At 41.4% G+C, this 26,361-nt stretch overlaps 1 protein-coding gene across 2 annotated transcripts in view; it reads right to left on the reverse strand.

The window, feature by feature from the left end:
* Nucleotides 1-26,361, reverse strand: part of LOC111967588 (follistatin-related protein 5) — a 194,006-nt gene that overhangs the window by 164,062 nt on the left and 3,583 nt on the right. For both annotated transcript variants that reach the window (XM_023992722.2, XM_023992721.2), the window contains exon 2: nucleotides 16,541-16,691. In XM_023992722.2, the coding sequence (XP_023848490.1) occupies nucleotides 16,541-16,691 (151 nt within the window). The remainder of the gene's footprint in view (nucleotides 1-16,540; nucleotides 16,692-26,361) is intronic.

The raw sequence follows: 26,361 nt of genomic DNA on the forward strand, positions 1-26,361 counted from the left end.
CATGGCCTTCYATAAAATGCACAGGATTGAGACAGGCCAATGGTTTCCATGATCTAACTTATTCCCTTTTTTATACGGAGGAATGACCCTTGCTAGTTTTATTTCACTGCGGGGAAAAAACAAGTTCAATAAACAGATTTACAATGTGAGTTACACAGGGGGTGATAATTACCGCAGCGTCCCTTAGTAACTGTCACAAGGCCAGTTGCTTTGGAAGTTCTTTCAGCTTCTTTAGAGCAGTTGACTCAGACCCTTTTTCAAATGAAATAGCATTTACAGTACTTGAATCCCCTGCTGTGAGTACAACTGTTGGACTTGACTTTCCCCGTAGCAACCTAATTGATAAGGTTACTTGCTAACTAATGTATTAGCTAGAGTTGTAAAATAGCTATTCAGACTGTCTGCAACCATGTTCTTGTCTGATTGAACCTTTCCTTCAATGTCCAAGCTAAAATGTCGAGCTTTGGTCTTTCATTTGTTACTGTAACCTAACAGCTTCAGACACGTCCATAAATAATGTACTCGGATTGATCCTATTCTAAACTATTTTGTCATTAAAATAATCTTTCTTGGCCTTCTCTATCATCCTGTTAACCTCATTTCTGAATTTCTTATAGTCTATAAAAACATAATCTGCCCTGGATATCCTGAACTCCAGATCATTTCTACACTTAATTGTCTTTAAAATGTTATTGTTTATCCATGATTCTGTTCTTTGCTTAAATAAAAAAAATATCTGGAGCCTGCTTGTCTGCACCATCTAAAAACAATGATTTAATATTGCCCCAGTCATTTTCCGCCTCATTACATTTCAATACAGCAGACCAGTCAAATTTGCTCAAAAAATTAACAAAAGTATCTGCACTATAGTTCTTCATAGACCTCATTTGTATTGAGTTATGACAATTAAAAACAGCTTTCTGGACCTTCCTACTACAGAAAATGATGGAATGATCACTGTGCCCATAGTTTACAACCCTACTGTTTGGGAATCGTTGATCTATCCGATAACAACACAAGGTCAATGGCGGTTTGGGTAGAAGGACAGACCCTTGTGGGCTCATTAATCAGTTGGTGTAAGGCAAACAGATAAAGCGAACGTCTAGCAAAATAAAGGTTGCGCGTTCAAATCTCATAACGGACAACTTTAGCATTTTAGCGCAATAGCAACTTTGCAACAACTTACTACTTTGCAACTACTTAGCATGTTAGCTAACCCTTCCCTTAACCCTAACCTTAAACACTTTAACCTAACTCCTAACCTTAACCCTAACCTTAACCCCTAGCCAAGCTCACGCTAGCCGCCTAGCTAACGTTAGCATTAGCCACCTAGCAAACGTTAGCCACAACAAATTGTAATTAATAACAGATCATACAAATTGTGATTTGTATGCATATCATACGAAATGAATGACGGACATCTACAAATGAATACATACCATACGAAACGTAACATATCATACTAATTGGAGTGTCCCGGATTACTTTTACTATGTTATGCCTACCCCTGAGTCCAGGTTGTTGGAGGTGGTCTCTATAGTGAAGGCTATTGGGGTCAAAGTTTATTTCAATGGCATAAACAAAGCAGAAGCAGTGTTATGACAGAATACCAGCTCACTCCAGCCCGTTACCCCAATCAACCTTTGCTCTGTCCTAATCCAAGGCTGAGCAAAGGCATGGAAAAATAATAAAAGTACACGGTCTTTGCTGTGGCTTGTTGTGGCCTACAATACAATGAAAAGACCTCACCTCACAGCAATTATAACTTTAAGTGCACTTTTGTAAGAAAATTGAACCTCTTTGACATGATGTTGTGTGTGAATGGTCCTTGACTCCCCTCAAAACAATTAACCTCAACAAGAAAAACATCAAGGTGCATGAAAAAGACTTGAGTTAGGAATTTATTATCATGCGCAATACATTCTCACAGACCTGTTTGACAAATAAACCAAGCTCACCTTTCTATCCCCATAAGACAAATTGTACGACATGCAAAAGCCGTAATGGCATTTCTCTGTGTCATTATTAAGGCACCTAGCTAATGCATACATTTTAACCGATAGGAAAGTACATTCATTCCTTTTTGTGAGAATACTTTTCCATTTAGCAAAAGTATAACCGACAGTCCAGCTAGTCTAATCTGTTTTATCGTGGAGTTGTGCTCATCACAGGGTAACTCAATATGTGGATGTCAGTAAAGGGAGAGAATGGAGAGACTGTGCATGATACACACATTCTACATTTCTCCACGGGTGCTGAGCCAAAAAAGACGGATAATAACAGAAGAAAAGCTTGCACACCAGATACGCTGCTCCAATGTTTTATTCCTGCGCCCACTTACGTGTGTAGGCTTTTGCTTTATTTGAATGGAGATGGGATCCTATACCCAACTCTCTCCATTCTCTATTTTTAGAGGCCTTATGTCACCATTGACAAGGCTGCAATTTGAATTAACATGTAAGGGGGGTTTTCCAGTGTTCTTGTTGGAGTGGCCTTCACGGTTTTGTTCATATGTGACATCCTTTCAGAGCGCAAAATTGGATCTTTAAAATTCCATTGAGCTTCAAAGGACAATTCCAATCCAACTTGATGACATTCAAGGTAGAAGAGCGCACAAAACTGTACGAACACCGTGATTAACGAATGCAAGGTAGCCTATGTATGCTGTCTACTACGGTATTGCTACTTCATCAACATGATGAATCGTCAAATAATTCCCATTTAAAACTCTGACACAAATGTTCCCGAGTGAGATCGTGTCATCAATATGCATCAATGATGTAATTAATCTAGCGTGTTAGCATCACGTTCCGTATAATGAAAGTCATAGCGACAATGTTGGGCCCGCTCAGCACAAAGTCACAGCATACAGAGGATAGGGTACACCACTCTGGGAACGGTTAATTTATCATAACAGATCAGGGTTCATTTACTACTCAGCTTCTACACGTCTACTGCGGTCATAACTCATATTGGATATTATATTAATAAAAGCCAAGTCCACAACAGAGAAGAATGTCTCACCGATATTAAATTCAACATAGATTTGATTATACAGTGGCCTCTGTAATTATTGGGACTGTGAAGCATTTTTTCTTCTTTTGGCTCAACACTCCAAAAGTTTGGATTTGAAATCAAACAATAACTATGGGGTTAAAGTGCTGACTGTTAGCTTTCATTTGAGTGTATTTCCATCCATATTTAGTGAACCGTTTAGAAATTACAGCACTTTTTGTACATAGTCCCCCCATTTTAGGGGTCAAATGTATTGGGACAAATTCACTTATGTTTATTAAAGTAGCCAAAAGTTAAGTATTTGGTCCCATATTCATTGCATGCAATGACTACATTAAGCTTGTGACCAATGCTTCCAAAAAAATTGGGGCACTGAGGTCTGCTGAGCGCAAACTTAAAAGTTCTGTGCAACTTCCCGTGCGAATTTACTGTGAACACTCTACCTGCTTTAAGTTACAGTTTTAACAGAGGCCAAGTAGACTACTGTGGCTATTTTATCATAATGTAGGCCTACCAGAGTGGTCTACCATTAAAAACAATGGAGAAAAACACATCCCATAACATTTTAATATTGAAATAGTTGTTCTATTATTCAGCCTAGAGTAGCAGCCAATGTGTGATGTTCAATGTAGGCCTACATTCCATGAGATGTTTGAAAAAAAACATGRGTRATGAGGTGACAGGTAGCCTAGTGGTTAGAGTGTTGGTCCAGTAACTGAAAGGTTGCAAGATCAAATCCCCGAACTGCCAAGGTAAAAATCTGTTGTTCTGAACATGGCAGTTAACTGTTCCTAGGCTGTTATTGTAAATATGAATTTGTTCTTAACTGACTTGCCTAATAAAATAAAAACATTAGCCTGTTRATCCACTTGTCCTTCAGACAAGGAGGTGACTGAAAATGTTGTGTTTGATGCAAGAAACCACTTCATAAAATGCATTATTATTCCCATACCATTATTACAGAGAATCAGACAAACTATGCTACACTCTTCCTATTGGCTACTTAGCTTATTGAAGACTGTCTCAAAATACAACACTGCCCCTTTAAGACATAAAAAGCTATTCACCTGAAGCTTTTCAAAGATGGTTAAAAATGCACACATTMTGTGCTCTTGTTAGAAGCAACCACTTCCCCATTGTCAGTGGTGGAAAAAGTACTCAAATGTCATACTTGAGTAAAAGTAAAGATACCTTAATAGAAAATGACTCAAGTAAAAGTGAGTCACCCAGTAAAACACAACTTGAGTAAAAGTCCAAAAAGTATTTGGTTTTAAATATACTTAACTATCACAAGTAAATGGAATTGCTAAAATGTACTTAAGTATCAAAAGTAAAAGTATAAACCATTTCAAATTCCTTTTATTAAGCAAACCAGAGGCCTCAATTTTATTTTATTTATTGGCAGATAGCCAGGGGCACACTCCAATACTCAGACACAATTTACAAATGAAGCATTTGTGTTTAGTGAGTCTGCCAGATCAGAGGCATTAGGGAGGATCAGGGACGTTCTCTTGATATGTGTGTGAAATTTTCCTTTCAAAATGTAACGAGTACTTTTGGTCGTCAGGGAAAATGTATGGAGTAAAAAGTACATTATATTCTTTAGGAATGTAGTGAAGTAAAAGTAAAAGTTGGCAAAAACATAAATAGTAAAGTCAAGTACAGATACCCKAAAAAACGACTTAAGTAGTACCACTGCCCATTGTTGAATAGAAATGTGCTGAAACTGGGCTAATAACTCACTAACTAGCAAAGAATATGAACAAACGTGCAGACGTGGCTACATGCAGCTCTCGCTCTGATCTCAAAACAAGCGCATCTACTCGTACCGCTCATACTTTAGCCTAAACAGAGTCCAGTTCAAAGTGAGTGGCACAGATCCATATATGGCAATGACTATTTGAATTTAGGCCTACTGCAGCTCTAATTGGTTATGGCGCACTGGTCTGCATAGAGTATGGGCTTGAGCATGCCTGTCAATGCAATAGAATCCTACTCTAACGCGCTCTGCCTACCAAAAAATATCTTGCACAGTTAGTTTTGCATGCTAAGTAGTTTAGTTTGTTTTGTTTCGGTATGTTACATTGAAAGTGCCTAATATTGCGTTGATTCGATCACAATTCCCACAGTAGAGCGAAACGTTGATAGTGTTAACTAAGGGGGAAAACTCTAGAAAGTTGAGTGAAGTTCAATGTCATGCTTCTCTGTGCGGGCTGATAGCGCCAGTTGCACACCACAGTTTAGAGGGAATATTGCTCGTGACTTTACACATTTGTTAGATGCATTTTCTGTTTGTTTTGTTTTTGTTTCAGATTATTTTGTGCCGCCCCAGGCCAGACYGATTACCCGGGCGTGTACTCAGAACATGCGTGGACCAACTGGCAAGTGTCTTCACTGACATTTTCAACCTCTCCCTGACCGAGTCTGTAATACCTACATGTTTCAAGCAGACCACCATAGTCCCTGTAACCAATAATGCAGAGGTAACCTGCCTAAATGAAAATCCACCCTGTAGCACTCACGTCGGTAGCTCTGAAGTGCTTTGAAAGGCTGGTCATGACTCACATCAACACCAACATCCCGGAAACCCTAGATCCACTCCAATTCGCATACCGCCCCAATAGATCCACAGATCTSAATCGCAATCTCAATCGCACTCCACACTGCCTWTTCCCACCTGGACAAAAGGAACACRAATGTGAGAATGCTGTCCATTGACTACTGCTCAGTGTTCAACCCCATAGTGCCCCTCAGGACACTGAAAAGATTTGGCATGGGTCCCCAGATCATCAAAAGGTGCTACAGCTGCACCATCGAGAGCATCCTGACCAGTTGCATCTCCGCCTGGTATGTTAACTGCTCGGCGCTACAGAGGGTAGTGTGTTCGGCCCAATACATCACTGGTGCCAATCTTCCTGCCATCCAGGACCGAACAGTATATACTAGGCGGTGTCAGAGGAAGGCCCAAGACTCCAGTCACCCAAGGCATAGACTGTTCTCTCTACTAAAATAGTCCAAAAATAGTCCAAATAGGTCCAAAAGGCTCCTTAACAGCTTCTACCCCCAAGCTATAAGACTGCTGAACAATTAATTAATTGGCCACCCGGACTATTTACATTTACCATCCCCCCTTTGTTTTTACACTGTTGCCACTTGCTGTTTATCTATGTATAATCACTTTACCCCTACCTACATGTACAAATTACCTCGACTAACCTGTATCCCCGCACATTGACTCGGTACCGGTACCCCCTGTATATAGTCTCATTATTGTTATGTCATTTTATTGTGTTACTTTTTATAAAACATTTACTTTAGTTTATTTAGTAAGTATTTTCTTAACTCTATTTCTTGAAGTGCATTGTTTGGTTAAGGGCTTGTAAGTAAGCATTTAATGGTAAGGTCTACACCTGTTGTATTCAACGCATGTGTGTCAAGCTCATGAGGAAAGACGGACCAAGGCGCAGCGTGATTAGAGTTCCACATCTTTTATTTAAGTGAAACTTACACCCCCCCCCCCACCCCCCAAGGTGCGGACTCCGGCCGCGAAAACTGAAACCAAATGGGGAGGGTTAGGGGGGGGTGACTCGCGTTGGTGGCGGCTCCGGTGCGGGTCTTAGCACCTGCCCAGACCACGGATCCGGCCATGGAGCGGGACTGGACGCAGTGCCTGGACTGGGCACCGGAGCAGAGGAAGGATCCAGCCATGGAGCGGGACTGGACGCCATGCCTGGACTGTGCATCGGCGCAGAGGAAGGCGCCGGCCATGGAGCGGGACTGGACGCCATGCCTGGACTGGGTACCGGTGCAGAGGAAGGCTCCGGCCATGGCACCGGCGCAGGAAGCTCCGGGCTGTAGACCGTCACTGGTGGACGAGTGCGGGGAGCCGGCACAGGATGTACCGGGCTGGGGAGGTTCACTAGAGTCCTGGTGCGTGGAGCCGGCACAGGTGGCACCGGACTAGTGACACGCACTTCAAGGCGAGTGCGGGGAGCAGGCACAGGACGTACCGGACTGGGGAGGAGCACTGGAGGCCTGGTGCGTGGAGCCGGCACATGTGGCACCGGACTGGTGACACCCACTTCAGGGAGGGTGCGGGGAGCAGGCACAGGACTCACCAGACTGCTGACAGGCTCTTCAGGTCGAACGTTGTGCAGAATCAAATCAAATCAAATGTATTTATATAGCCCTTCTTACATCAGCTGATATCTCAAAGTGCTGTACAGAAACCCAGCCTAAAACCACAAACAGCAAGCAATGCAGGTGTAGAAGCACGGTGGCTAGGAAAAACTCCCTAGAAAGGCCAAAACCTAGGAAGAAACCTAGCTGTGCCGGGTGGAGATTATAACAGAACATGGCCAAGATGTTCAAATGTTCATAAATGACCAGCATGGTCAAATAATAATAATCACAGTAGTTGTCGAGGGTGCAACAAGTCAGAACCTCAGGAGTACTCACAGGGACAACTTTAATATGGAATCTTTATAAAAATGATTTAACCTTGATTTAACTAGGTAAGTAAGTAAAGAACAAATAAMTTTTTGCAATGACGTCCTACCAAAAGGCAAAATGCCTCCAGCAGGGATGTGGGCCTGGATTAAAAAATAAAATAAAATACAATATAAATATAGGACAAAACACACATCACAACAAGAGAGACAACACAACACTTCATAAAGAGCGACCTAAGACAACAACATAGCAAGACAGCAACACATGACAACACAGCATGGTAGCAACACAACATTATAGCAGCATAAAACATGGTACAAGCATTATTGGGCACAGACAACAGCACAAAGGGCAAGAAGGTAGAGACAACAATGCATCACACAAAGCAGCCACAACTGTCCGTAAGAGTGTCCATAATTGAGTCTTTGAATGAAGAGTTTGAGATAAAACTGTCCAATTTGAGTGTTTTTTGCAACTCGTTCCAGTCGCTAGCTGCAGRGAACTGAAAAGAGGAGCAACCCAGGCATGTGTGTGCTTTGGGGACCMTTAACCGAATGTGACTGGCAGAACGAGGGCTGCAGTAGATATCTCAGACATTGGGGAGTGAGGCCTAAGAGGGTTTTATAAATAAGCATCAACCAGTGGGTCTTGCGACTGGTATACAGAGATGACCAGTTTACAGAGGAGTATAGAGTGCAGTGATGTGTCCAATAAGGAGCATTGGTGGCAAATCTGATGGCCGAATGGTAAAGAACATCTAGCTGCTCGAGAGCACCCTCACCTGCCGATCTATAATAGAGTTCAGTGTGTCAAATCGGAGGGCCTGTTGTCCGGGCCTCTGGCAGTCTCTATGGGGGTGCCACAGAGTTCAAATCTTGGGCCGACTCTCTTCTCTGTATACATCAATGATGTCGCTCTTGCTGCTGGTGAGTCTCTGATCCACCGCTACGCAGACGACACCATTCTGTATACTTCTGTATACTATACTTCTGGCCCTTCTTTGGACACTGTGTTAACAACCCTCCAGAAGAGCTTCAATGCCATACAACTCCTTCCGTGGCCTCCAACTGCTCTTAAATACAAGTAAAACTAAATGCATGGTCTTCAACCGATCGCTGCCTGCACCTGCCCGCCCGTCCAGCATCACTACTCTGGACGGTTCTGACTTAGAATATGTGGACAACTACAAATACCTAGGTGTCTGGTTAGACTGTAAACTCTCCTTCCAGACTCGCATCAAACATCTCCAATCCAAAGTTAAATCTAGAATTGGCTTCCTATTTCGCAACAAGGCATCCTTCACTCATGCTGCCAAACATACCCTCGTAAAACTGACCATCCTACCGATCCTCGACTTCGGCGATGTCATTTACAAAATAGCCTCCAATACCCTACTCAATAAATTGGATGCAGTCTATCACAGTGCCATCCGTTTTGTCACCAAAGCCCCATATACTACCCACCACTTGTACGCTCTTGTTGGCTGGCCCTCGCTTCATACTCGTCGCCAAACCCACTGGCTCCAGGTCATCTACAAGACCCTGCTAGGTAAAGTCCCCCCTTATCTCAGCTCGCTGGTCACCATAGCAGCATCTACCTGTAGCATGCGCTCCAGCAGGTATATCTCTCTCATCACCCCCAAAGCCAATTCCTCCTTTGGCCGCCTCTCCTTCCAGTTCTCTGCTGCCAATGACTGGAAGAACTACAAAAATCTCTGAAACTGGAAACACTTATCTCCCTCACTAGCTTTAAGCACCAGCTGTCAGAGCAGCTCACAGATTACTGCACCTGTACATAGCCCATCTWTAATTTAGCCCAAACAACTACCCCTTCCCCTACTGTAATTATTTATTTATTTATTTATTTTGCTCCTTTGCACCCCATTATTTATATTTCTACTTTGCACATTCTTCCACTGCAAATCTACCATTCCAGTGTTTTACTTGCTATATTGTATTTACTTCGCCACCATGGCCTTTTTTTGCCTTTACCTCCCTTATCTCACCTCATTTGCTCACATTGTATATAGACTTATTTTTCTACTGTATTATTGACTGTATGTTTGTTTTACTCAATGTGTAACTCTGTGTTGTTGTATGTGTCGAACTGCTTTGCTTTATCTTGGCCAGGTCGCAATTGTAAATGAGAAATTGTTCTCAACTTGCCTACCTGGTTAAATAAAGGTGAAATAATTACAATTAAAATAAAATATATATATTTTTTAAATTCTGTAATCTAGAATGGGTAGGATGGTCATCTGAATCAGGGTTAGTTTGCAGCTGGGGTAAAAAAGATACGATTACGATAGAGGAAACCAAGTCTAGATTTAACTTTAGCCTGCAGCTTTGATATGTGCTGAGAGAAGGACAGTGCACTGTCTAGCCCTACTCCCAAGTACTTGTATGAGGTGACTACTTCAAGCTCTAAACCCTCAGAGGTAGTAATAACACCTGTGGGAGGAGGGGCAMTCTTCTTACCAAACCACATGATCTTTGTTTTGGAGGTGTTCAGAACAAGGTTAAGGGTAGTGTCYCGTTCCTGACCTTATTTCCTTGGTTTAGTCTTTGTTTAGTTGGTCAGGACATGAGCTGGGTGGGTGTAGTCTATGTTTTGTGTTTCTATATTGGGTTTGTTGTTTGGCCTAATATGYTTCTCAATCAGAGGCAGGTGTTTTGCATTGTCTCTGATTGGGAACCATATTAAGGTAGCCTGTTTGCACTGTTGGTTGATTGTTTTCTGTCTTTGTGTTCTGCACCAGATAGGACTGTTTTCGGTTTTCACATTTATTGTTTTGTAGCTTGTGGTGTTCACGTTATTATTCTTTATTAAACATGTTGAACACTAGCCGCGCTGCGTTTTGGTCCTCTCCTTCATCCCAGGAAGAAAGCCGTTACAGGTAGAGAACGTTTGTTGAACACTAAGAAAGCTTTGTTGTAGAGCATTTAACACAAAATCTGGGGAGAGGCCAGCTGAGTATAAGACTGTATCATCAGCATATAAATGGATGAGAGAGCTTCCTACTGCCGGAGCTATGTTGTTGATGTAAATTGAGAAGAGTGTGGGGCCTAGGATCGAGCCTTGTGGTACTCCCTTGGTGATCTACACCAGCCTGTGTGTCCAAGTGATAAGGGAGTTGGCCCCTGAGAGAAAATGTGGGACCTATTATGTTTGCCAGCCAGAAAAGATCTGTGATTATTGCATTAAAAAAATGCTTTACTCGTTTTCACCAGAGGCCTGCATAGCTGAATATAAAAAAAAAATCTAATTTCATTACATTTGAAGGAGTAATGAATGAATACAGTGTATGTCCAGGATGAATGGTTGGTTATTGGGCCAGTATCTAAAGTATAGAAAGTCCTACTGACCAGACTTGGGTTCGAATACTATTTAATATCTTTCAGCTACATTAAGTACATTTTAGCCTGCCTTTGTGCCAGGTGTGCAAGATTTGCTCTTGTGGAACATCTCTAATTGTTCCGTTAAGCCAGGCGAGCTCAATTGAACAAAGTACTTGAAATTATTTCAAATAGTATTTGAACCCAAGTCTGTACTGCTTAGCATCATAATGTGCAGCTCACTAAACTACACAATGGTTTAGCATGAGACACATCTTAATTCTGAGAGACAGTCACTTCATGCATTTGTCTGTGTGTGTGTGTGTGTGTCCAGGCGAGCTCAATTGAACAAAGTACTTGAAATTATTTCAAATAGTATTTGAACCCAAGTCTGTACTGCTTAGCATCATAATGTGCAGCTCACTAAACTACACAATGGTTTAGCATGAGACACATCTTAATTCTGAGAGACAGACACGTGACAGAGAAAGAGAGTGCTGAGCAGTAGACAGCAGAGCAGAAGCTGTTCAGTCCTGCTGCTGAGAARGTGATTGATGAAGTCATTACATGGCCAATGCAGTTAATGTCCCGCAGTTTAAAGTGGTATACCTACACTGAAAAAAATACAGGTTCTTAAATGGTTCTTCCTCAGCTCTTAAGGTTCCTTGGTGAACTGTTGCCCGATAAAGAACCTTAGGGTTAAGTGTGAGGTTCTTGACGTGGCATCTACGGCCTGAAGATGTGTCCCTTTCATAGCACACAGCAAATAGGCGTTAAAACCTTTCTGGCGCAGGGGTCCCGCTAGCGACCCACCTTGACAACATCCGGTTAAATTGCAGAGCGCCAAATTCAAAATACAGAAAACGTAATATTAAACCTTCATGATAATACAAGTGTCATACATGATTCTTTAGCTTAGAATCTTGGCAATCTAACCGCCACGTCGGATTTCAAAAAGGCTTTACGGAGAAAGCACAGCATTCGATTATCTGAGGTCAGCGCCCCACAACAGCATATTATCCAAACAAGCACAGGCGTCACAAAATCCCAAATAGCGATAAAATAAGTCACTTACCTTCGAAGATCTTCCTCTGATCGCAATCACAAGAGTCCCAGGAACACAATTAATGGTCGTTTTGTCCAATAAATTCCTTCTTTATATCCCAAATAGTCTGTTTAGTAGGCGTCATTGAGTTCAGTAATCCACCCGTTCAGAATGCAGACATAGGAGTTCCAAAAGTTACCAGTAAAGTTTATCCAAACAAATCAAACAACGTTTCTAATTCATTATTAGATACTCTAATATCTAAATAAACGATAATATTTCATACGGAGCTAACTATTTTCAATAGGAAAGGAAAAGAACGCAGCGCCCTCGGTCACGCGCGCAATGAGACTAGTTTTGCCATAGGACTTCCTGAGGATAAACAACTATTCCTCGTTGGTTTTTCAGAATACAAGCCTGAAACCATGTATAAAGACTGATGACATCTAGTGGAAGCCATAGGAACTGCAATTTGGGAGGTGGAAGTCTTTGGTTTCAATAGCTTAAGCTTGGAATTGGCTGGCAGGTCAACAGAAAAAAAAATGGTCCTCGGGTTTTCGCCTGCCAAATCAGTTCTGTTATACTCACAGACATAATTTTAACAGTTTTATAAACTTTAGAATGTTTTCTATCCAATACCATGCATATGCATATCCTAGCTTCTGGGCCTGAGTAACAGCCAGTTTACTTTGGACACCTCAGTCATCCATACCAGAGTTGAACCAAAACAACGCCCATCATTATCATATTTCCCAGCATGCTCTATTGCGGATAGATTTTTAGAATTGTTAGTTTCAATATCAATGTTTTTGTATTTACATTGATTGATGAATTAATCTTTTTCTACTGGAATATACTGTAAAAAAAAATGCAATCTGTTACTTGGACTTATTGCACTTGTTCCAGTTGAGATGTTTAAGGTAGTCTCATATCTTAGTCATTCTGAATTCAGATGAATAAACATTCTAAATGTTGATTATCCAAACTCTTGGCTGGATTCTCGTAGGAATTACACATCACTTTGCAAGCCAGCATAATGTGACTTGCAGGCCTGATGAGGCCTGTAAACTCTGAGTTTCAAGACACTGTGTTAGGGTAAAACTAGGCCCTTAAAATATGTATTGTATTATCTTAAATAATACAATTTTAATGACAACATATTAAATTACGATCTCACTTGGTGAAAATGTATTAATGCAACAATCATGTCTCTGTCACTAGCAAACACAGCCATGGGTGGTACTGGTAACTCTAAAATTGAGAAATATGCAAATAAGGCTTAAAGGTGGAATCTGCAGTTGCTACATTTCATTTAAGAATGAAAGAGGCCACTGTGATTTTGGGGACCTTCAATGCTGCAGGAATTTTTTGTTACCCTTCCCCAGATCTGTGCGWCGACACAATCCTGTCTCGGAGTTCTGCGGACAATTCCTTTGAACTCATGGCTTTGTTTTTGCTTTGACATGTCCAATCAATTGAATTTACCACAGGTGGACTCGAGTCAAGTTGTAAAAACATCTTAAGGATGATCAATGGAAACCGGATGCACCTCCATTTCGAGTGTCATAGCAAAGGGTCTGAATACTTATGTAAATATGGTATTTCTGTTTTTTATTTTTAATACATTTGCAAAAATGTATTAAAAAAAAACTTTTTTTGCTTTGTAATTATGGGGTATTGTGTGTATAATTGAATCCATTTTTGAATACGGCTGTAATGTAACAATGTGGAAAAAGTCAAGGGGTCTGAATACTTTCCGAATGCACTGTACAGCCTCAAAACATGGTTCGAACTATCTATATAATGGACTGTCAGTCCTCGCATCCATAGCTCTGCCTATGAATTTGTGAGTGGTTAAATTTCACCAGCCTCATCCCTCAGCTTTTTACCGAAACAGGGGCGGGGAAACACTTTGTTATGGTTTCAACCACTGATTGCCGCTTTAACGCCTACAGCAGGGCTAWTCAATTCCGGGCCTGGAGGGCCAAAACATTTCAGGTTTTGGATTTGTGTAGGGTTCTTCAAAGAACCATCCCATTTATGGTTCTTCAGAGACCATAAAATGGATCCCATATGGAATCGTTCTTAAAAATCTTATTTGGATCCAACTTCCACCTTTATTTTTAAGAGTGTAGGAAAATATACTCTGCTTGCTTTAGAAAAGAAATGGACATTGAAAGATGTTGCTATTTCGTCCTCCCGAAGGATCTGTTATGGGACTTTATGAATGTTTCAATAGAATGTTTATAATGTCACTGCAACAACTGTCGATAGACTTAGTTGGTAAATTCGCTTTGGCTATCTACTCCGGTTTCAGAGCACTCTCGTCTGAGTGTGTCAGAGCGCAGAATAACTGACGAATTTACGAATGCTCAAATATGGCCGGTGTCAGTAAAAGTTGGCAAAAAATAGTCATTAAATTGTTGCCAGCAGCATCGTTGCAGTCACCAACGCTCTGGATAACATAAAAACAGCCTAACCAGCTCTGCTAGGGCGAGTAAAAATGGTCAGAGTGAGCTGTTCTCTCATTTGTGTCTGGGAGTAACTAGCAAGCTAGCCAGTTAGCTTGGGTGCTCGACTGCTGTTGTTGGGTCAGTACGCTCGGATCAACTCTACTCCTCGGCCAGAGCTTCCAGTGTGCGCTCTGAACGCTCTGAGACCGTTTATGAACGCCCAAAGCACACTCTGGCACTCCAGATTAAATTTACAAATTTACGAGTATAAACCAGCCTATAGTCTTGAAATATTTGGTTGTTAAGTACATAGCCTCACATGTGAATCCTTAAAGAGATGGGTGGGGCTAAAGCTTAAGAGGTTGTGAACGATTCTGAATGAGTGTAGACAAAGAAGAGKTCTCCAGTAGGTATCAAAACATTCAAGGGCCATTTTCTCAAAAGTGAGTTTACAAGTTTATCAACTTTCAAAGCAGAATTACTTTCCCATTGTTCCTCAACTGTAGTGTATGATATACCATTTTCTAGCGCTGAGTCTACTTTTATTCAATTAAAAAAATATATATATATCAAATTTTGCTACATAAGACCGAATCGAGTCGGTCGGTCACAAATGTGACATTTCTAAAAACCTATGTTTGCTTTGTCATTATGGGGTATTGTGTGAAGATTGACGAGGGAAAAAATCCCTTTTAGAATAAGGCTGTAATGTAACAAATTGTTGAAAAAGTTCAGGGGTCTGAATACTTTCCAAATGCACTGTATGTAATGTATTGTCATAAAGAGTTTAATTTTAAAGGCTAATAAGGCTGGTGGAACCGTTCATAGAGGGTTCTAGGAAGAACCCTTCATAGAGTTCTAGGTAGAKCCATTTACAGGGGGTTCAATGAAGGTTTTAGGTAAAACCCTCTGCAAAGGGTTCTAACCATCACCAAAAAGGGTTCCACTACAGGGACAAACCAAAGAACCCTATATGGTTCTGCTTAGCACCTTTTTTTCGYAGAGTGTAGATTAGAGTCCCTTCCTACTTGAAGATACACGTGTGACCTTGTCTTGATCAATGTAACAAATCTAGATGCATTTGCATATGCGTTGGCACCACTTCTATAAATAATTATGTCTCAAAAAAGCAGCACAGCAATGCCCAGAASTGTCCATACTTGTATTTTTCCTAAGCCACTCTGAACACAACATGTTCCACATTAATGAAAACATTGCCAATATTAGGCTTTTTTTAACACTCCCATGCCAATGTGACCTTCGAGTCYGTCTACAGACAGCTTCCAGCCTCTGGCGCAGTGTAGCCGACTAGCCGGTCTCAAGTTCTGTTTATACCAGCTGTCCTCCTACTTCCTCTCTCTCTCTCTTACTCGTGTTCTCTCTCACACAATGTCATAATCAACACTGATCCCTGGGCTTAAAATGACCATTGTTTCTCATGTTTTTTATTCACATGCCAACATGACTTAAGCTAATTGAAAGAATCTCTAAGCAAAAAAGGATAACGTCTCTATTTGGAGATGGCAGAAGACTGGCTCAAAGTAATGGGGTATAATATGGAAATCAGTGAGCAAGTTTTATCTCTGTTCTTACAGAGAGGCTGAGGAGAGTGTATTCCAATGCTTATCACTCATGGGGGATTTACAGTAAATGTGTGTTCGGGGGAAAACACGCACACACACACACAAATGCCTGCAGACAAAAGAGCGTGCYTGTGCCCATCAAACTGTTTCCTTTMCCAAAGTATAATCCATTACAATTGGACGTAATTGATCTATTACGTAATATGGATATCGCACAACCCTRGTCTTTGTAAGTATGAAAGAGAGAGTGGGGGAMAGAGAAAGCTTGTTAGTGCTTTGGAAATACTTTTTTCTTGGAATCTGATTGTGCTTGCAGAGCTCGGCCTGCGCTGTCGAGACGATAAATGTTCAATTACACTTTCAACTTGTATGTTTTTCTAAAAAGGCAATTCACTTTTAGCATAAATGCCCCCTCTGATAACTTCCCCTTCTCTTCCTCTAAATTTCAAAATGTTATGTTATGTTAACTTGATGTTCAAGTCTCCCTGGCAAAACACCAGTAATAAATCACTGTATTTTTGTGAGCCTSAGAAAACCACAAAAAAAAGTTGCTCGATGCACTCTGGGAAAACTCCATTGTGATTAGCTTCATAATTGGCAACGCTGCAGAGTTCTCTTGTTACGAAAAGGCTAATGGAAGAGGAAGGAAATCAATACCTTATGTCGGAACCTCATGACAGGTCGATACGGTGGCGGACCGAATCCCTCCTCCTTGCCCGGTCTCCCCTCAATGACTCCCACTCCGAGGGAGACCACTCCCAACAAGAACGCCAGCGAGCACCATCTGGATGTCCTCATTGGTCTGTTTCTGTCAAAAAAACAAAACAAAAATAGTGAGCAGTTCGGCAGACCCCTTCGACGTGGCTGCAGTTCAATATCAGTTGGGGGGCTGAGACCATACATTAACCAAGGGGCTATTAGTGTAGACAAGGTACACCCCTCAAATCTGTCGTTGGTTTAAACTAATGCTATCAATAAGTGCCTCACAATCAGCAAAGAAGATCAGATCTGCTTTGGAATCAATTAAATGGAAATAGGCATCAAGAGAAAACAAAGATAAAGGAAGACAAAGGAGTCAATGTATTAGGATAATTAAGGCGGTGATTTTGCATAAATTACGCATTAATTAGGTAGCAGTACAGCAGTACAACATCCAATACAATCAACTCAACTGTGAGACAGAAAGTATGGCTTAATACAATCATTTTCATCAGTTACCTCCAAATGCTATTTACATAAGGTATAGTGGCAATGAATACATCACACTAGAAAAGGATTCCTATCTATTAAAGCAATAACGACACACTGAATATAACTCGCCTTCAATTATTCATCACACAGTGTGAAAACAAGTTTGACCTTGGCACGACGCCAATTAAACAAACATCATTGAGAAACAATGATCATTTCCTTGAAAAGCTATTTCTGTGGCCCGGATAATGCGGGGGAACATGGAAAGACACAGCACATGCTAACGTTATACTGCCTCAACATGCGTTAGAGTCACTGGTTTACAATTCCGCCTCTCCTTTTTCGATAGGACTGCCTGAAAACTCCACGAATGTCGCTGCTTTAAAGTCCTCCTCACACCGCAAGCGTAGGACAACTGACATCATGGGTGTGACCCTGTTCCCCTGTTGCTCTGAGTAGTAGACATATCTCGACAACTCTGGCAGTGCTTGTTCCCATAGGTGAAGGGTCAAATTTGCAAAAACAATGTGTCACCAAAATCTGCTYTAAGACAAGGAAGTGTTCATACTGTGTGCCTGTGACTTCTTGGCTTCCTCTGCACTTGCTGGGCCCTGTGCTGACGATGCCACTCTTTCTCTGTTGTTTGGGGACAGAGCAGATCCGGGTTCAAATACTATGTGAGATCATTTTGAATACGTTAGCTGGGCTTGACTGAGCTTGTCTGGTGCAATGGAACCAATAGAATCGTAGCAAGTGCAAACCCCACCCATATGACACTCCAGSCAGGCTAAAGCAAATGCTAAAAGTATATGAAAGATTTTAAATAGTACTTGAACCCAGGTCTAGGTCTGCCAGTGGCATCAAAATCTACTGTTTCCCACTGGTGTCTAATTGTTAAACGGAATGGCATTTATTTTGGATCTTGTGTCACAGACTGAGGCATATCATTGTGAATGTATATAATTTTCCTACTGTCATGTTTTGCAGTGGGGGATGTACATCAATATGCAATAATAATAATAAATGATTGTGGGGGAAACTCACTTAATCTGCCACCAATGTCATAATATGTTGCATAAGTCTGTATATCCCTTGTTCCTCATAACTTAGTGATGATATGGTAATACTGTGGTTGCTGGTTAGAGGATTCATTGATACAGTATATTAAATGAATCATCGTGGCAGTATGGATCATTCTTGTTGTACGCCACTGGTTTGATGTGCAGTATAAAATCAAGTGCACTACCGACTGAACCAATAAATTTGTTAGAGGGCTTTGGGTTTGAATAAGATTCYTTATGTTTCTTTTCATGCCAATGAAAGTACAGCTGTCCCACGACAACTTCGCTAACATTTGATTTCTTCCACAAAAGATGGCAAACGAAGTGCAAACCTTTTCAAGTAAAACCCACATCTGCTTTTAAATCAACCAGGGGCTGCATTTGAGAGACAGATCGCAAGGCTTCAGAGCAGTGGGTGTTTGCGTGGGGGAGCAAAGGGAGAGAGACTGAAAGTGGCGGTATGGCAAATGCAGTTTGAGACTTGTAAAACACAGAGGGAGGTTTTCTTCCGTTGACATTACTAAGAGCTGGGCTCCCGAGTGGCGCAGCGGTCAAAGTCACTGCATCTCTCTCAGTGCTTGAGGTGTCACTACAGACACCCTGGTTCAAATCCAGGCTGTATCACCAGCTGTGATTGGGAGTCCCATAGGGTGGCGCACAATTGGCCGGTGTAGGCCGTCATTGTAAATAACAATGTCTTCTTAACTGACTTGCCTAGTTAAATACAAAGAGGCAATGGCATTTGTTTGACTGGCGGATTGCCTTCTCAGTGAACCTGACTTCATATACTACATGTTTATGAGTCTATGTTGATCTACATGTGTGCAGCTATGCTATGGTTGTGCTTTGTGTGATGACAAGAGAGGATTTCTTGACCATGTGACCTGACCAGGAAAATAAGTTGCCCAGTTCTAGTGCTCTACACTCCTACTCCTCCCCACTCATATTTTCTACATTTAAACTCAATTTAAACAGATCCAAACCCCCAGGTGCATAAGCAGATCTCTTTAATCAGAAGGTTCGGTGTTGGTTTTTAAGCATGCTCAGTATCCATTTCCGGGTTGGAGTTACTGCTGTTTGTCTCCAAGATGTCTTCTACATTGGAAACATCTGCTGTGCTGTGTGTCTGCCACACAAACAATACCCCGCGTCTTCTTTCCGAAAGTTATCGTGGCACTTCTCTTACTCCCACTGCCCGACAGCATTGTAGCCTACACAGATAAAGTGATGGGAGAGATCCTTCAGTTTCAAAGCAACACTGAACCTTCTGCACTACTGCTGTGCACTTAACTCTCACAGGAGTTGAGCTTATTTTGGTGTCTTGTTCTCCCTCCTAACAACCTACACATAGAAGACAGACAATAAACCCACTGATATCACAGTTGTGGGGAAAAAAATATTATATTTTCCGATTATGGTGCCCAACCTTGTCCCTGCTCTGTGTCCATCAGCAAACCTACTTCACATCGGAACCCAATGTTTCCTTTAGCCTACCTGCAAATTGTCTGTTCCTTCAATTCATATTCCTCACACTACACCAGTCAGAACATATAAAACTCATATTGTTGCTTAGCATAATTACCTTGCCACATACCATATACTTGCGAGATGGATCATGTGTTGCAAATTGCAGCCTCTAGGCAATGTAGGCATGGTTCCTATGGGAACTCTACACCAATACCAATGTGTTCCGCTGACTACATATGGAAAAAACATGAACCTCAAATATCTCAATATATTTCCCAAAATAAAAAGCATTGTGGAGTAAAATAGAAAATTTCCATGTTGACATGTCATTTTTACTTGGAAACTATTCATCTCCATGGACATGACAACAGATGTTTATTTGAGTCTATGGGTAGAAATAGTGTCCCTCTCGTGTGATGTGTTGCTTTCAATGCCTGACTCGCATTCTCTGACAACTAATGTGGATTCGGCCCAGTTGCAGCCTTTAGATTGTCGGTAATCTAAACAAGACGGAGGGCACATCTGGGATGTTTTAAACGGTATAATTAGAACGTTTTGATGCTGCAGAAGATGAAACAACTCTCAATAGTTATGGTCCCACGTTATATCGACGGCACAATCCTTCTCTGATATTCATAAGACGCTGTATTAAGTGGTTTGTGTTGCCTCCCTCATACAGCATCAAGAAAACTACACTGACGGAACTCTAATGTAACATTTCCAAGTTCAGCGCTTCTGCTCTTTTCTATAACCTGTTTGGAACACAATCTGATCTATACTTGGCATGTATGTTTCCCTCTTATGAGTGGCACAAATCAGGATAATGGGGAGGGGAATGGGAAGGGTATATCCAAATTAAATACTGTAGTATTTACTATAGTTTTTAAAAAAGTGTAGTGTTTTTGCAGACATTACTGTAGTATTTACTACAGTGTATTTTGGGGGGATAATACTGTAGTTTAGTAGTAATACACATGATCTAGGGATACTACAGTGTGCAGTATAGTGTTCTACAGTATACTGCAGTTTACTACAGAATTCGATAGTAAGTAATGTGATATTCTTTATAAACTGTAGTATTATTTTCATGTGGGGACATAGACACATATAGACTGTCCCTGAGGGTGGCAGGTAGCCTTAGCGGTTAGAGCGTTGGGCCAGTAACCAAAACGTCACTGGCTTGAATACCCGAGCCGACGAGGTGAAAAATATGTCGATGTGGTCTAGAGGAAGGCACTTACGCCTAATTTGCTCCAGGGACACCATACCACTATGTCTGACCCTGTAAAACAACACATTTTACTGCACCTACATATCTGGTGTATGTGACAGTAAAACATATTTATTTATTCTTGTTTTTTTTTAGTTCCTCTACCTAGAGGGCAATTATCAACGTCTTTCCAGTATGTCTGGCAGTGGTCACATGACCTAAGCCATGTAAACTGTTGGTCACGTGCCCATCTTAAAAGGATAAGAGAGGAACCAGAAGACTAATCCTGGCCTAGGGACAGATGTACATTGTAGGACACCCTCAACCTCCAGCCTCATGCCTCACCCCTCCTTGTGAGGAACAAAGCCTCCAGATGCCAGATGGATGGAACAGCGTTGAACGCTCGCCCTCTCACCACTCTTTGTGAGGGGTTAGCCATGAGGCTTGAGGCCAAGGATGTCCACCCTCTGAGGGGCTAGGGCTTAGGGTGTCCTAAAGTGGACACCGAACAGCTGATAAATATCCCTGACTCATTACACAAGGAACACAGCTTCCAAATGCCAGGCGGATAACACCGGCACACGCTCGCCCCACCAGATAACAGATGAGCCAGGCGGATAACGCCGGCGCACGCTCGCCCCACCAGATAACAAATGAGCGAGGAGTTAGGCCCTTGTGTACATTTGTCGTCTACATGTTGCATCAGAATTATTTATTATCCCAAATCCTTTTTATGAGGCTGTTATCTGGTTTCATTCAGATATCCATCCCAATGCATTAAATGTGAACCCATTGAGCTTTGAACTTATGCTTTGTGTGTTGTATCTTTCCCCCTAAATCCCTTGTGCACTGAAGATACATGCCTATTGGGGGAGTGTGTGTGTGTGTGTGTGTGTGTGTGTGTGTTTGTGTGTGTGTGTGTGTGTGTGTGCATGCGTCTGCCTGACTGGCATGCCTATCAATCTGTCTGTCAAGAAAGCCAGCCTTCTATCAACTGCACACACAAAACAAAAACATTCTTACAGATAAATATAACTGTTTTCAAACGAATTACTGTATCCTTACGTGAACTAAAGTTACCCTCTATTCTCCAAGTAAAATAAAAACTAACACTCGTACTTGACTTTTTCCCCCTTTACTAGTTCTGACTTTGCAGATAGCCACTTTGAGGAAACATCTACTTACCATGACTGTGATGTGTGGTTGTCCCACATATCTTTATCTTAAGATGAATGCAGAAATTGTATGTCGCTCTGGAGAAGAGTGTCTGCTAAATTACTCAAATGTCAAATGTATTTAGTTGGTTATAAAATAAACCAGCACAGATGAATGCTTAGATCACAGCATCACGTAACACTGTGGCGACAAAGCCCTCCGAACTAAATCACTCTTAAAACGTAATCCCTCATAAATCATCCTAGGAAGTCCATATCCTGAGAAGATAAACACTTGAAAATGAAATGTGGAATTTCAATGATGGAGAGGCTCAGCAGTGACTGTCTCTCAGCTCTCAGCACCACCGGCAGAATGCATCAGCAGACAACGAGGTATTACCGTCAATTCAATTTTTTATAAAAGCACCATTCAATGTACTAGAAGTCTCATTATACTTTATGGTACTGGGTATGAATGCACTACAAGCCATTTAGAATAATAAAACTCTCCATGGTTTGCTTTTGAGAGACAAAGGGTTTTATTGGTGACAAGTGGGCGACAAAAGACAAAAACAATATGGCTGCCTCATAGCCTGTCGGAGTTAAGAGGTAAGAGAGAGTTCAGCCGGTCACTCATTGCACTGTAATGAGTCTCCAGTGTTTTCCAAGTTAGCTGTCTGCTTTGCTCTCAGTGGGACTTCCAAGCCCGGGCGCTTTTCAAAGGTTTCTAGCTAATCATTTTCGAGAACATCCAACAAGGTGTGTTCCCCTCAGTGTACGACCAGACTGGCAGTCTTTCTTTCATCTAGCAAGGCTACCTTTCCTTGGTCTTACACTGTGATCAATGACTTGTTATTAATTATTCAAATGTAACCTAATTTATCCTCAGAGAGTGTTGCATTATTCAACTGGCTTTGGACAACCACCTGTAATAACGTTTTCAGTCACTGGCCTTGGGAACAATAACAATCCATGTATCAAAGGAATGAATGTATGTCACGCCTCCAGGGGGATTGTTGCAACCATCTATGCTCATTTATACAACGGGTGGTTCTAATCCTGAATGCTGATTGGTTAAAACAGCATTCCAGCCGGTGTCTATTCCACAAGTTACCACCGTCTAAATCTATTATATTAAAATGCCTATTTACTCTGTTAGATCTGACTGCGCAATCCACTGTCTCATCAGCCCAGCCAAGCAATTTATAAACTTCATCACCACTATAAAATTCATCTAGACATTATCTCACATTTATTTAAGACTAACATTTAGTTTTCAACAGCAGAGATTTGTTTAAACCTTGCTGTCTGTCTCTCTGACATTCGATCTCCAACTGTCCCATAGTAATGAACGTGAAGGAAGTAGGGACGAGACAGACAAGCAGTTAGCATTTCTCAGTCAGTCTAAATCATGAATCAGCTGGTATCATTTTTATGGATATATACAACGAAATGTCAATTGAAAAAAAGGTCAAACGAAACCAGTCTTTCCAGCTTCAGATTGAAGTGTTTGTGTTAGCTGTGTTGTTGGCTAGCTCCTCTGAACAACAGGGTCTTGAAGAGTGAGCCKATTTTCRATACCAGGTGAAATCGCTCCTCATTAGATCATTGTTATGGATGTGTGCAAATAAATGTCTCTAGAAAACAGCTTATGCAAATGCAGCTACTTTGCTATTATTCTGGCTGCACTTTTTGACATGACTATAAGTAAGCTGTAGTTGGCTAGCTAGTAAGCAAGGGATAAGAACATTTCCAGACAGTATGGCAAATGGAACATTTAGAACGAACGACTGGGTCGCGTCCATATATACAGAACAAAAAGACTGAATGACTGGGTCGCGTCTCTAGCAACCAAACCGATAGAAAGAACYTCCAGCCAGCTTGGATACCAGCCCTAGATTTGTGTCGAGACTATATCTTGTGGAAGGACAAAATAGTATGAATAAATTAATCAAAATAAAGTTTTTAATTAAAATATGTCAATCATTATTTGAATATGGTGGTAACCCGTTGTATAAAAGTGATAATCCTTGAGAAGCCGGTGTTTGGAGGATATATTGGCTTCTACTTCGTCTCGGGCCTAACAACACCCGTGCCAATATATCCTCCAAACACCAACTTCTCTGGCATTATCACTTAAATATTGTACTGTAGATACAAGAAAATCCCATGACTTTCTCTCTATAACTATAGCTGAGAGAAGAATTGAAGAACTGGACAATGAAACTAATGTGAAATATCAGGGCAATAGAAGCAGGGCTTTCCTCAATCGCTACACAACATTGCATAAACACAGTGATGTTATCTAAGGAGGGCCAGAACAATGTGGCCACACTTGGCCAATGCTGTGATGTGGGGCGAACTGTGACCTTTACGTGCATTAAAGTGCAATGCATGGGCAGACTCCTCCCACATAATAACCAGAGAGCAAACCACAAAGACAATAACAACAACACTTAGTGTTTTGATCTCAACCCCCGTAACCCCACATAAGTTGGCATGAACACACACACACACACACACACTGACACATGCACACACACACTCTGCTGTACACGCAGGATTACCACACAGCCACAGTGGGTGAGCTTGTGATAACCCGTTAACCCTCAACCATCCTGTTAATGAACTAGATAAGTGACCTGACCATCTGCCTTCAAGACCAAAAGGATCAACCCCACAGGGTTAAAGACACGGTAATTTATAACGAATGCGCTGAGAGTCGGTAAGCAAGTACAGGGACTGACTGTTTTAAATATATAAACAAAACAATAAACACGAAACACAAACAACGCACCGACATGAAACTGAGTCAATAACACCCGAGGAAAGAACCAAGGGGAGAGACAGATGTAGGGAAGACAATCAAGGAGGTGATGGAGTCCAGGTGAGTGTCATGAGGCACTGGTGCGCTTGACGATGGTGACAGCAGCCTGATGACCTAGAGGCCGGAGAGGGAGTATACGTGACAGTACTGCACCCAGCAAACATCTTTAGCCATATGTTATACATGCCACGTTTACATCAGTAATGTATCCTTCAAATGGGGATACTGTTACACTAATGAAAGTGTTATGCCATGGCTGAGATTCAGTCAAAATTGCAATATCCACACTATGGGCATATAGCATTGCTGTGCCACAATGAAATGCACTTTAAATGAAAAACAACAAATATTGAACCATACTATTACAATTGGGTTCCTAATCACTCGCTAAGCTAAGTGCTAACATGTTATTGAGATTGTAAATGCCCTCGTCTGTAGCTACCCCTCTAWTTGTGCTACATTAGCAATATTAGGCTAGACTAGCCCACTGTCTGTGTATTCACTGGTCTCACATAGACCTAATGGAGACAAAGTCATTCAAAGTCGATGAGATATTTCGCACAGCCCATAAAATAGCCATAGCCATGAATAGTGGTGAATCCCAAATCAAAGCCAAACACCTGTCCCAACCCGCTGTGCACTAACGTAGATTTGCCAGACATGACTAGAACTGAGGACTCTGCTGAAATCAATCACAACAAGTGCTAAATTCCCAATTGACCCCTAACCCCTTAAACCTAAACACTTTGGCATGTTTCCCAGACAGATTAAGCACTGAGGATCAGGGTACAGTATGATACAAGTATTTACAGAACGTTTACTCCAACACTGTGGTATTCCATTCATATTTCATCCATTACCTTTCGAACATCAATATATGTGCAACACATTGCCAGAGTACCCCTGTCAGCTCTCTAATCTCAATCGAATCTTAATCCATTTTCCAGGGGCTGTATTCATACATTTCAAAATAGAAGTGCTGATCTAGGATCGTTTTTTCCCTTTTTAAATTGTAACAATAGGACAGAAAGAAATAAGCCACTTTGTCTAGCAAATGAGCACGCGTCGGTTCGGTCCCCAGGGTGCTTGAAGTCATTGTAATGAGAGGCGGAGCGCACATTAATTCCTGCTGTTCCGTTAATATGAGAACCTTTTCCCCCGGCACAATCTCATACCTGTTGCTAAACAAATTTAATTGGGTACATTTAGGTCGGGAAAATAAGACGTGTGAAAAATGCCTCTTTCAAATAGCAAATGTCCTACTGAGCTGGATAATGTTTGGCTGAAAGGTTTTGTAATCACACCTGGGCTCAAAATCGTTTGGTTGAGTCTGCCTGGAGTGCCAGATGGCGAGGTTTGCAGTTTTGGTTGGTTTATTAACAGGCCCAGATAAAGTATTTGAAATTCATGTCTGTTTGTTATGCATGGGATTCAGTGTGGCCTAGCTATCATATTTATTCTTATACCACATCGTTGAATAGTCATTTCTGATTGGCTAGAAGGGCTTTCTAGAATGGACATTAAAACCAGATAACGGGACAGTTGGGAAAGAAATTGGGACACCTTGC

The sequence above is a fragment of the Salvelinus sp. IW2-2015 genome, linkage group LG8 (assembly GCF_002910315.2).
Source record: "Salvelinus sp. IW2-2015 linkage group LG8, ASM291031v2, whole genome shotgun sequence".
NCBI lineage: Eukaryota > Metazoa > Chordata > Actinopteri > Salmoniformes > Salmonidae > Salvelinus > Salvelinus sp. IW2-2015.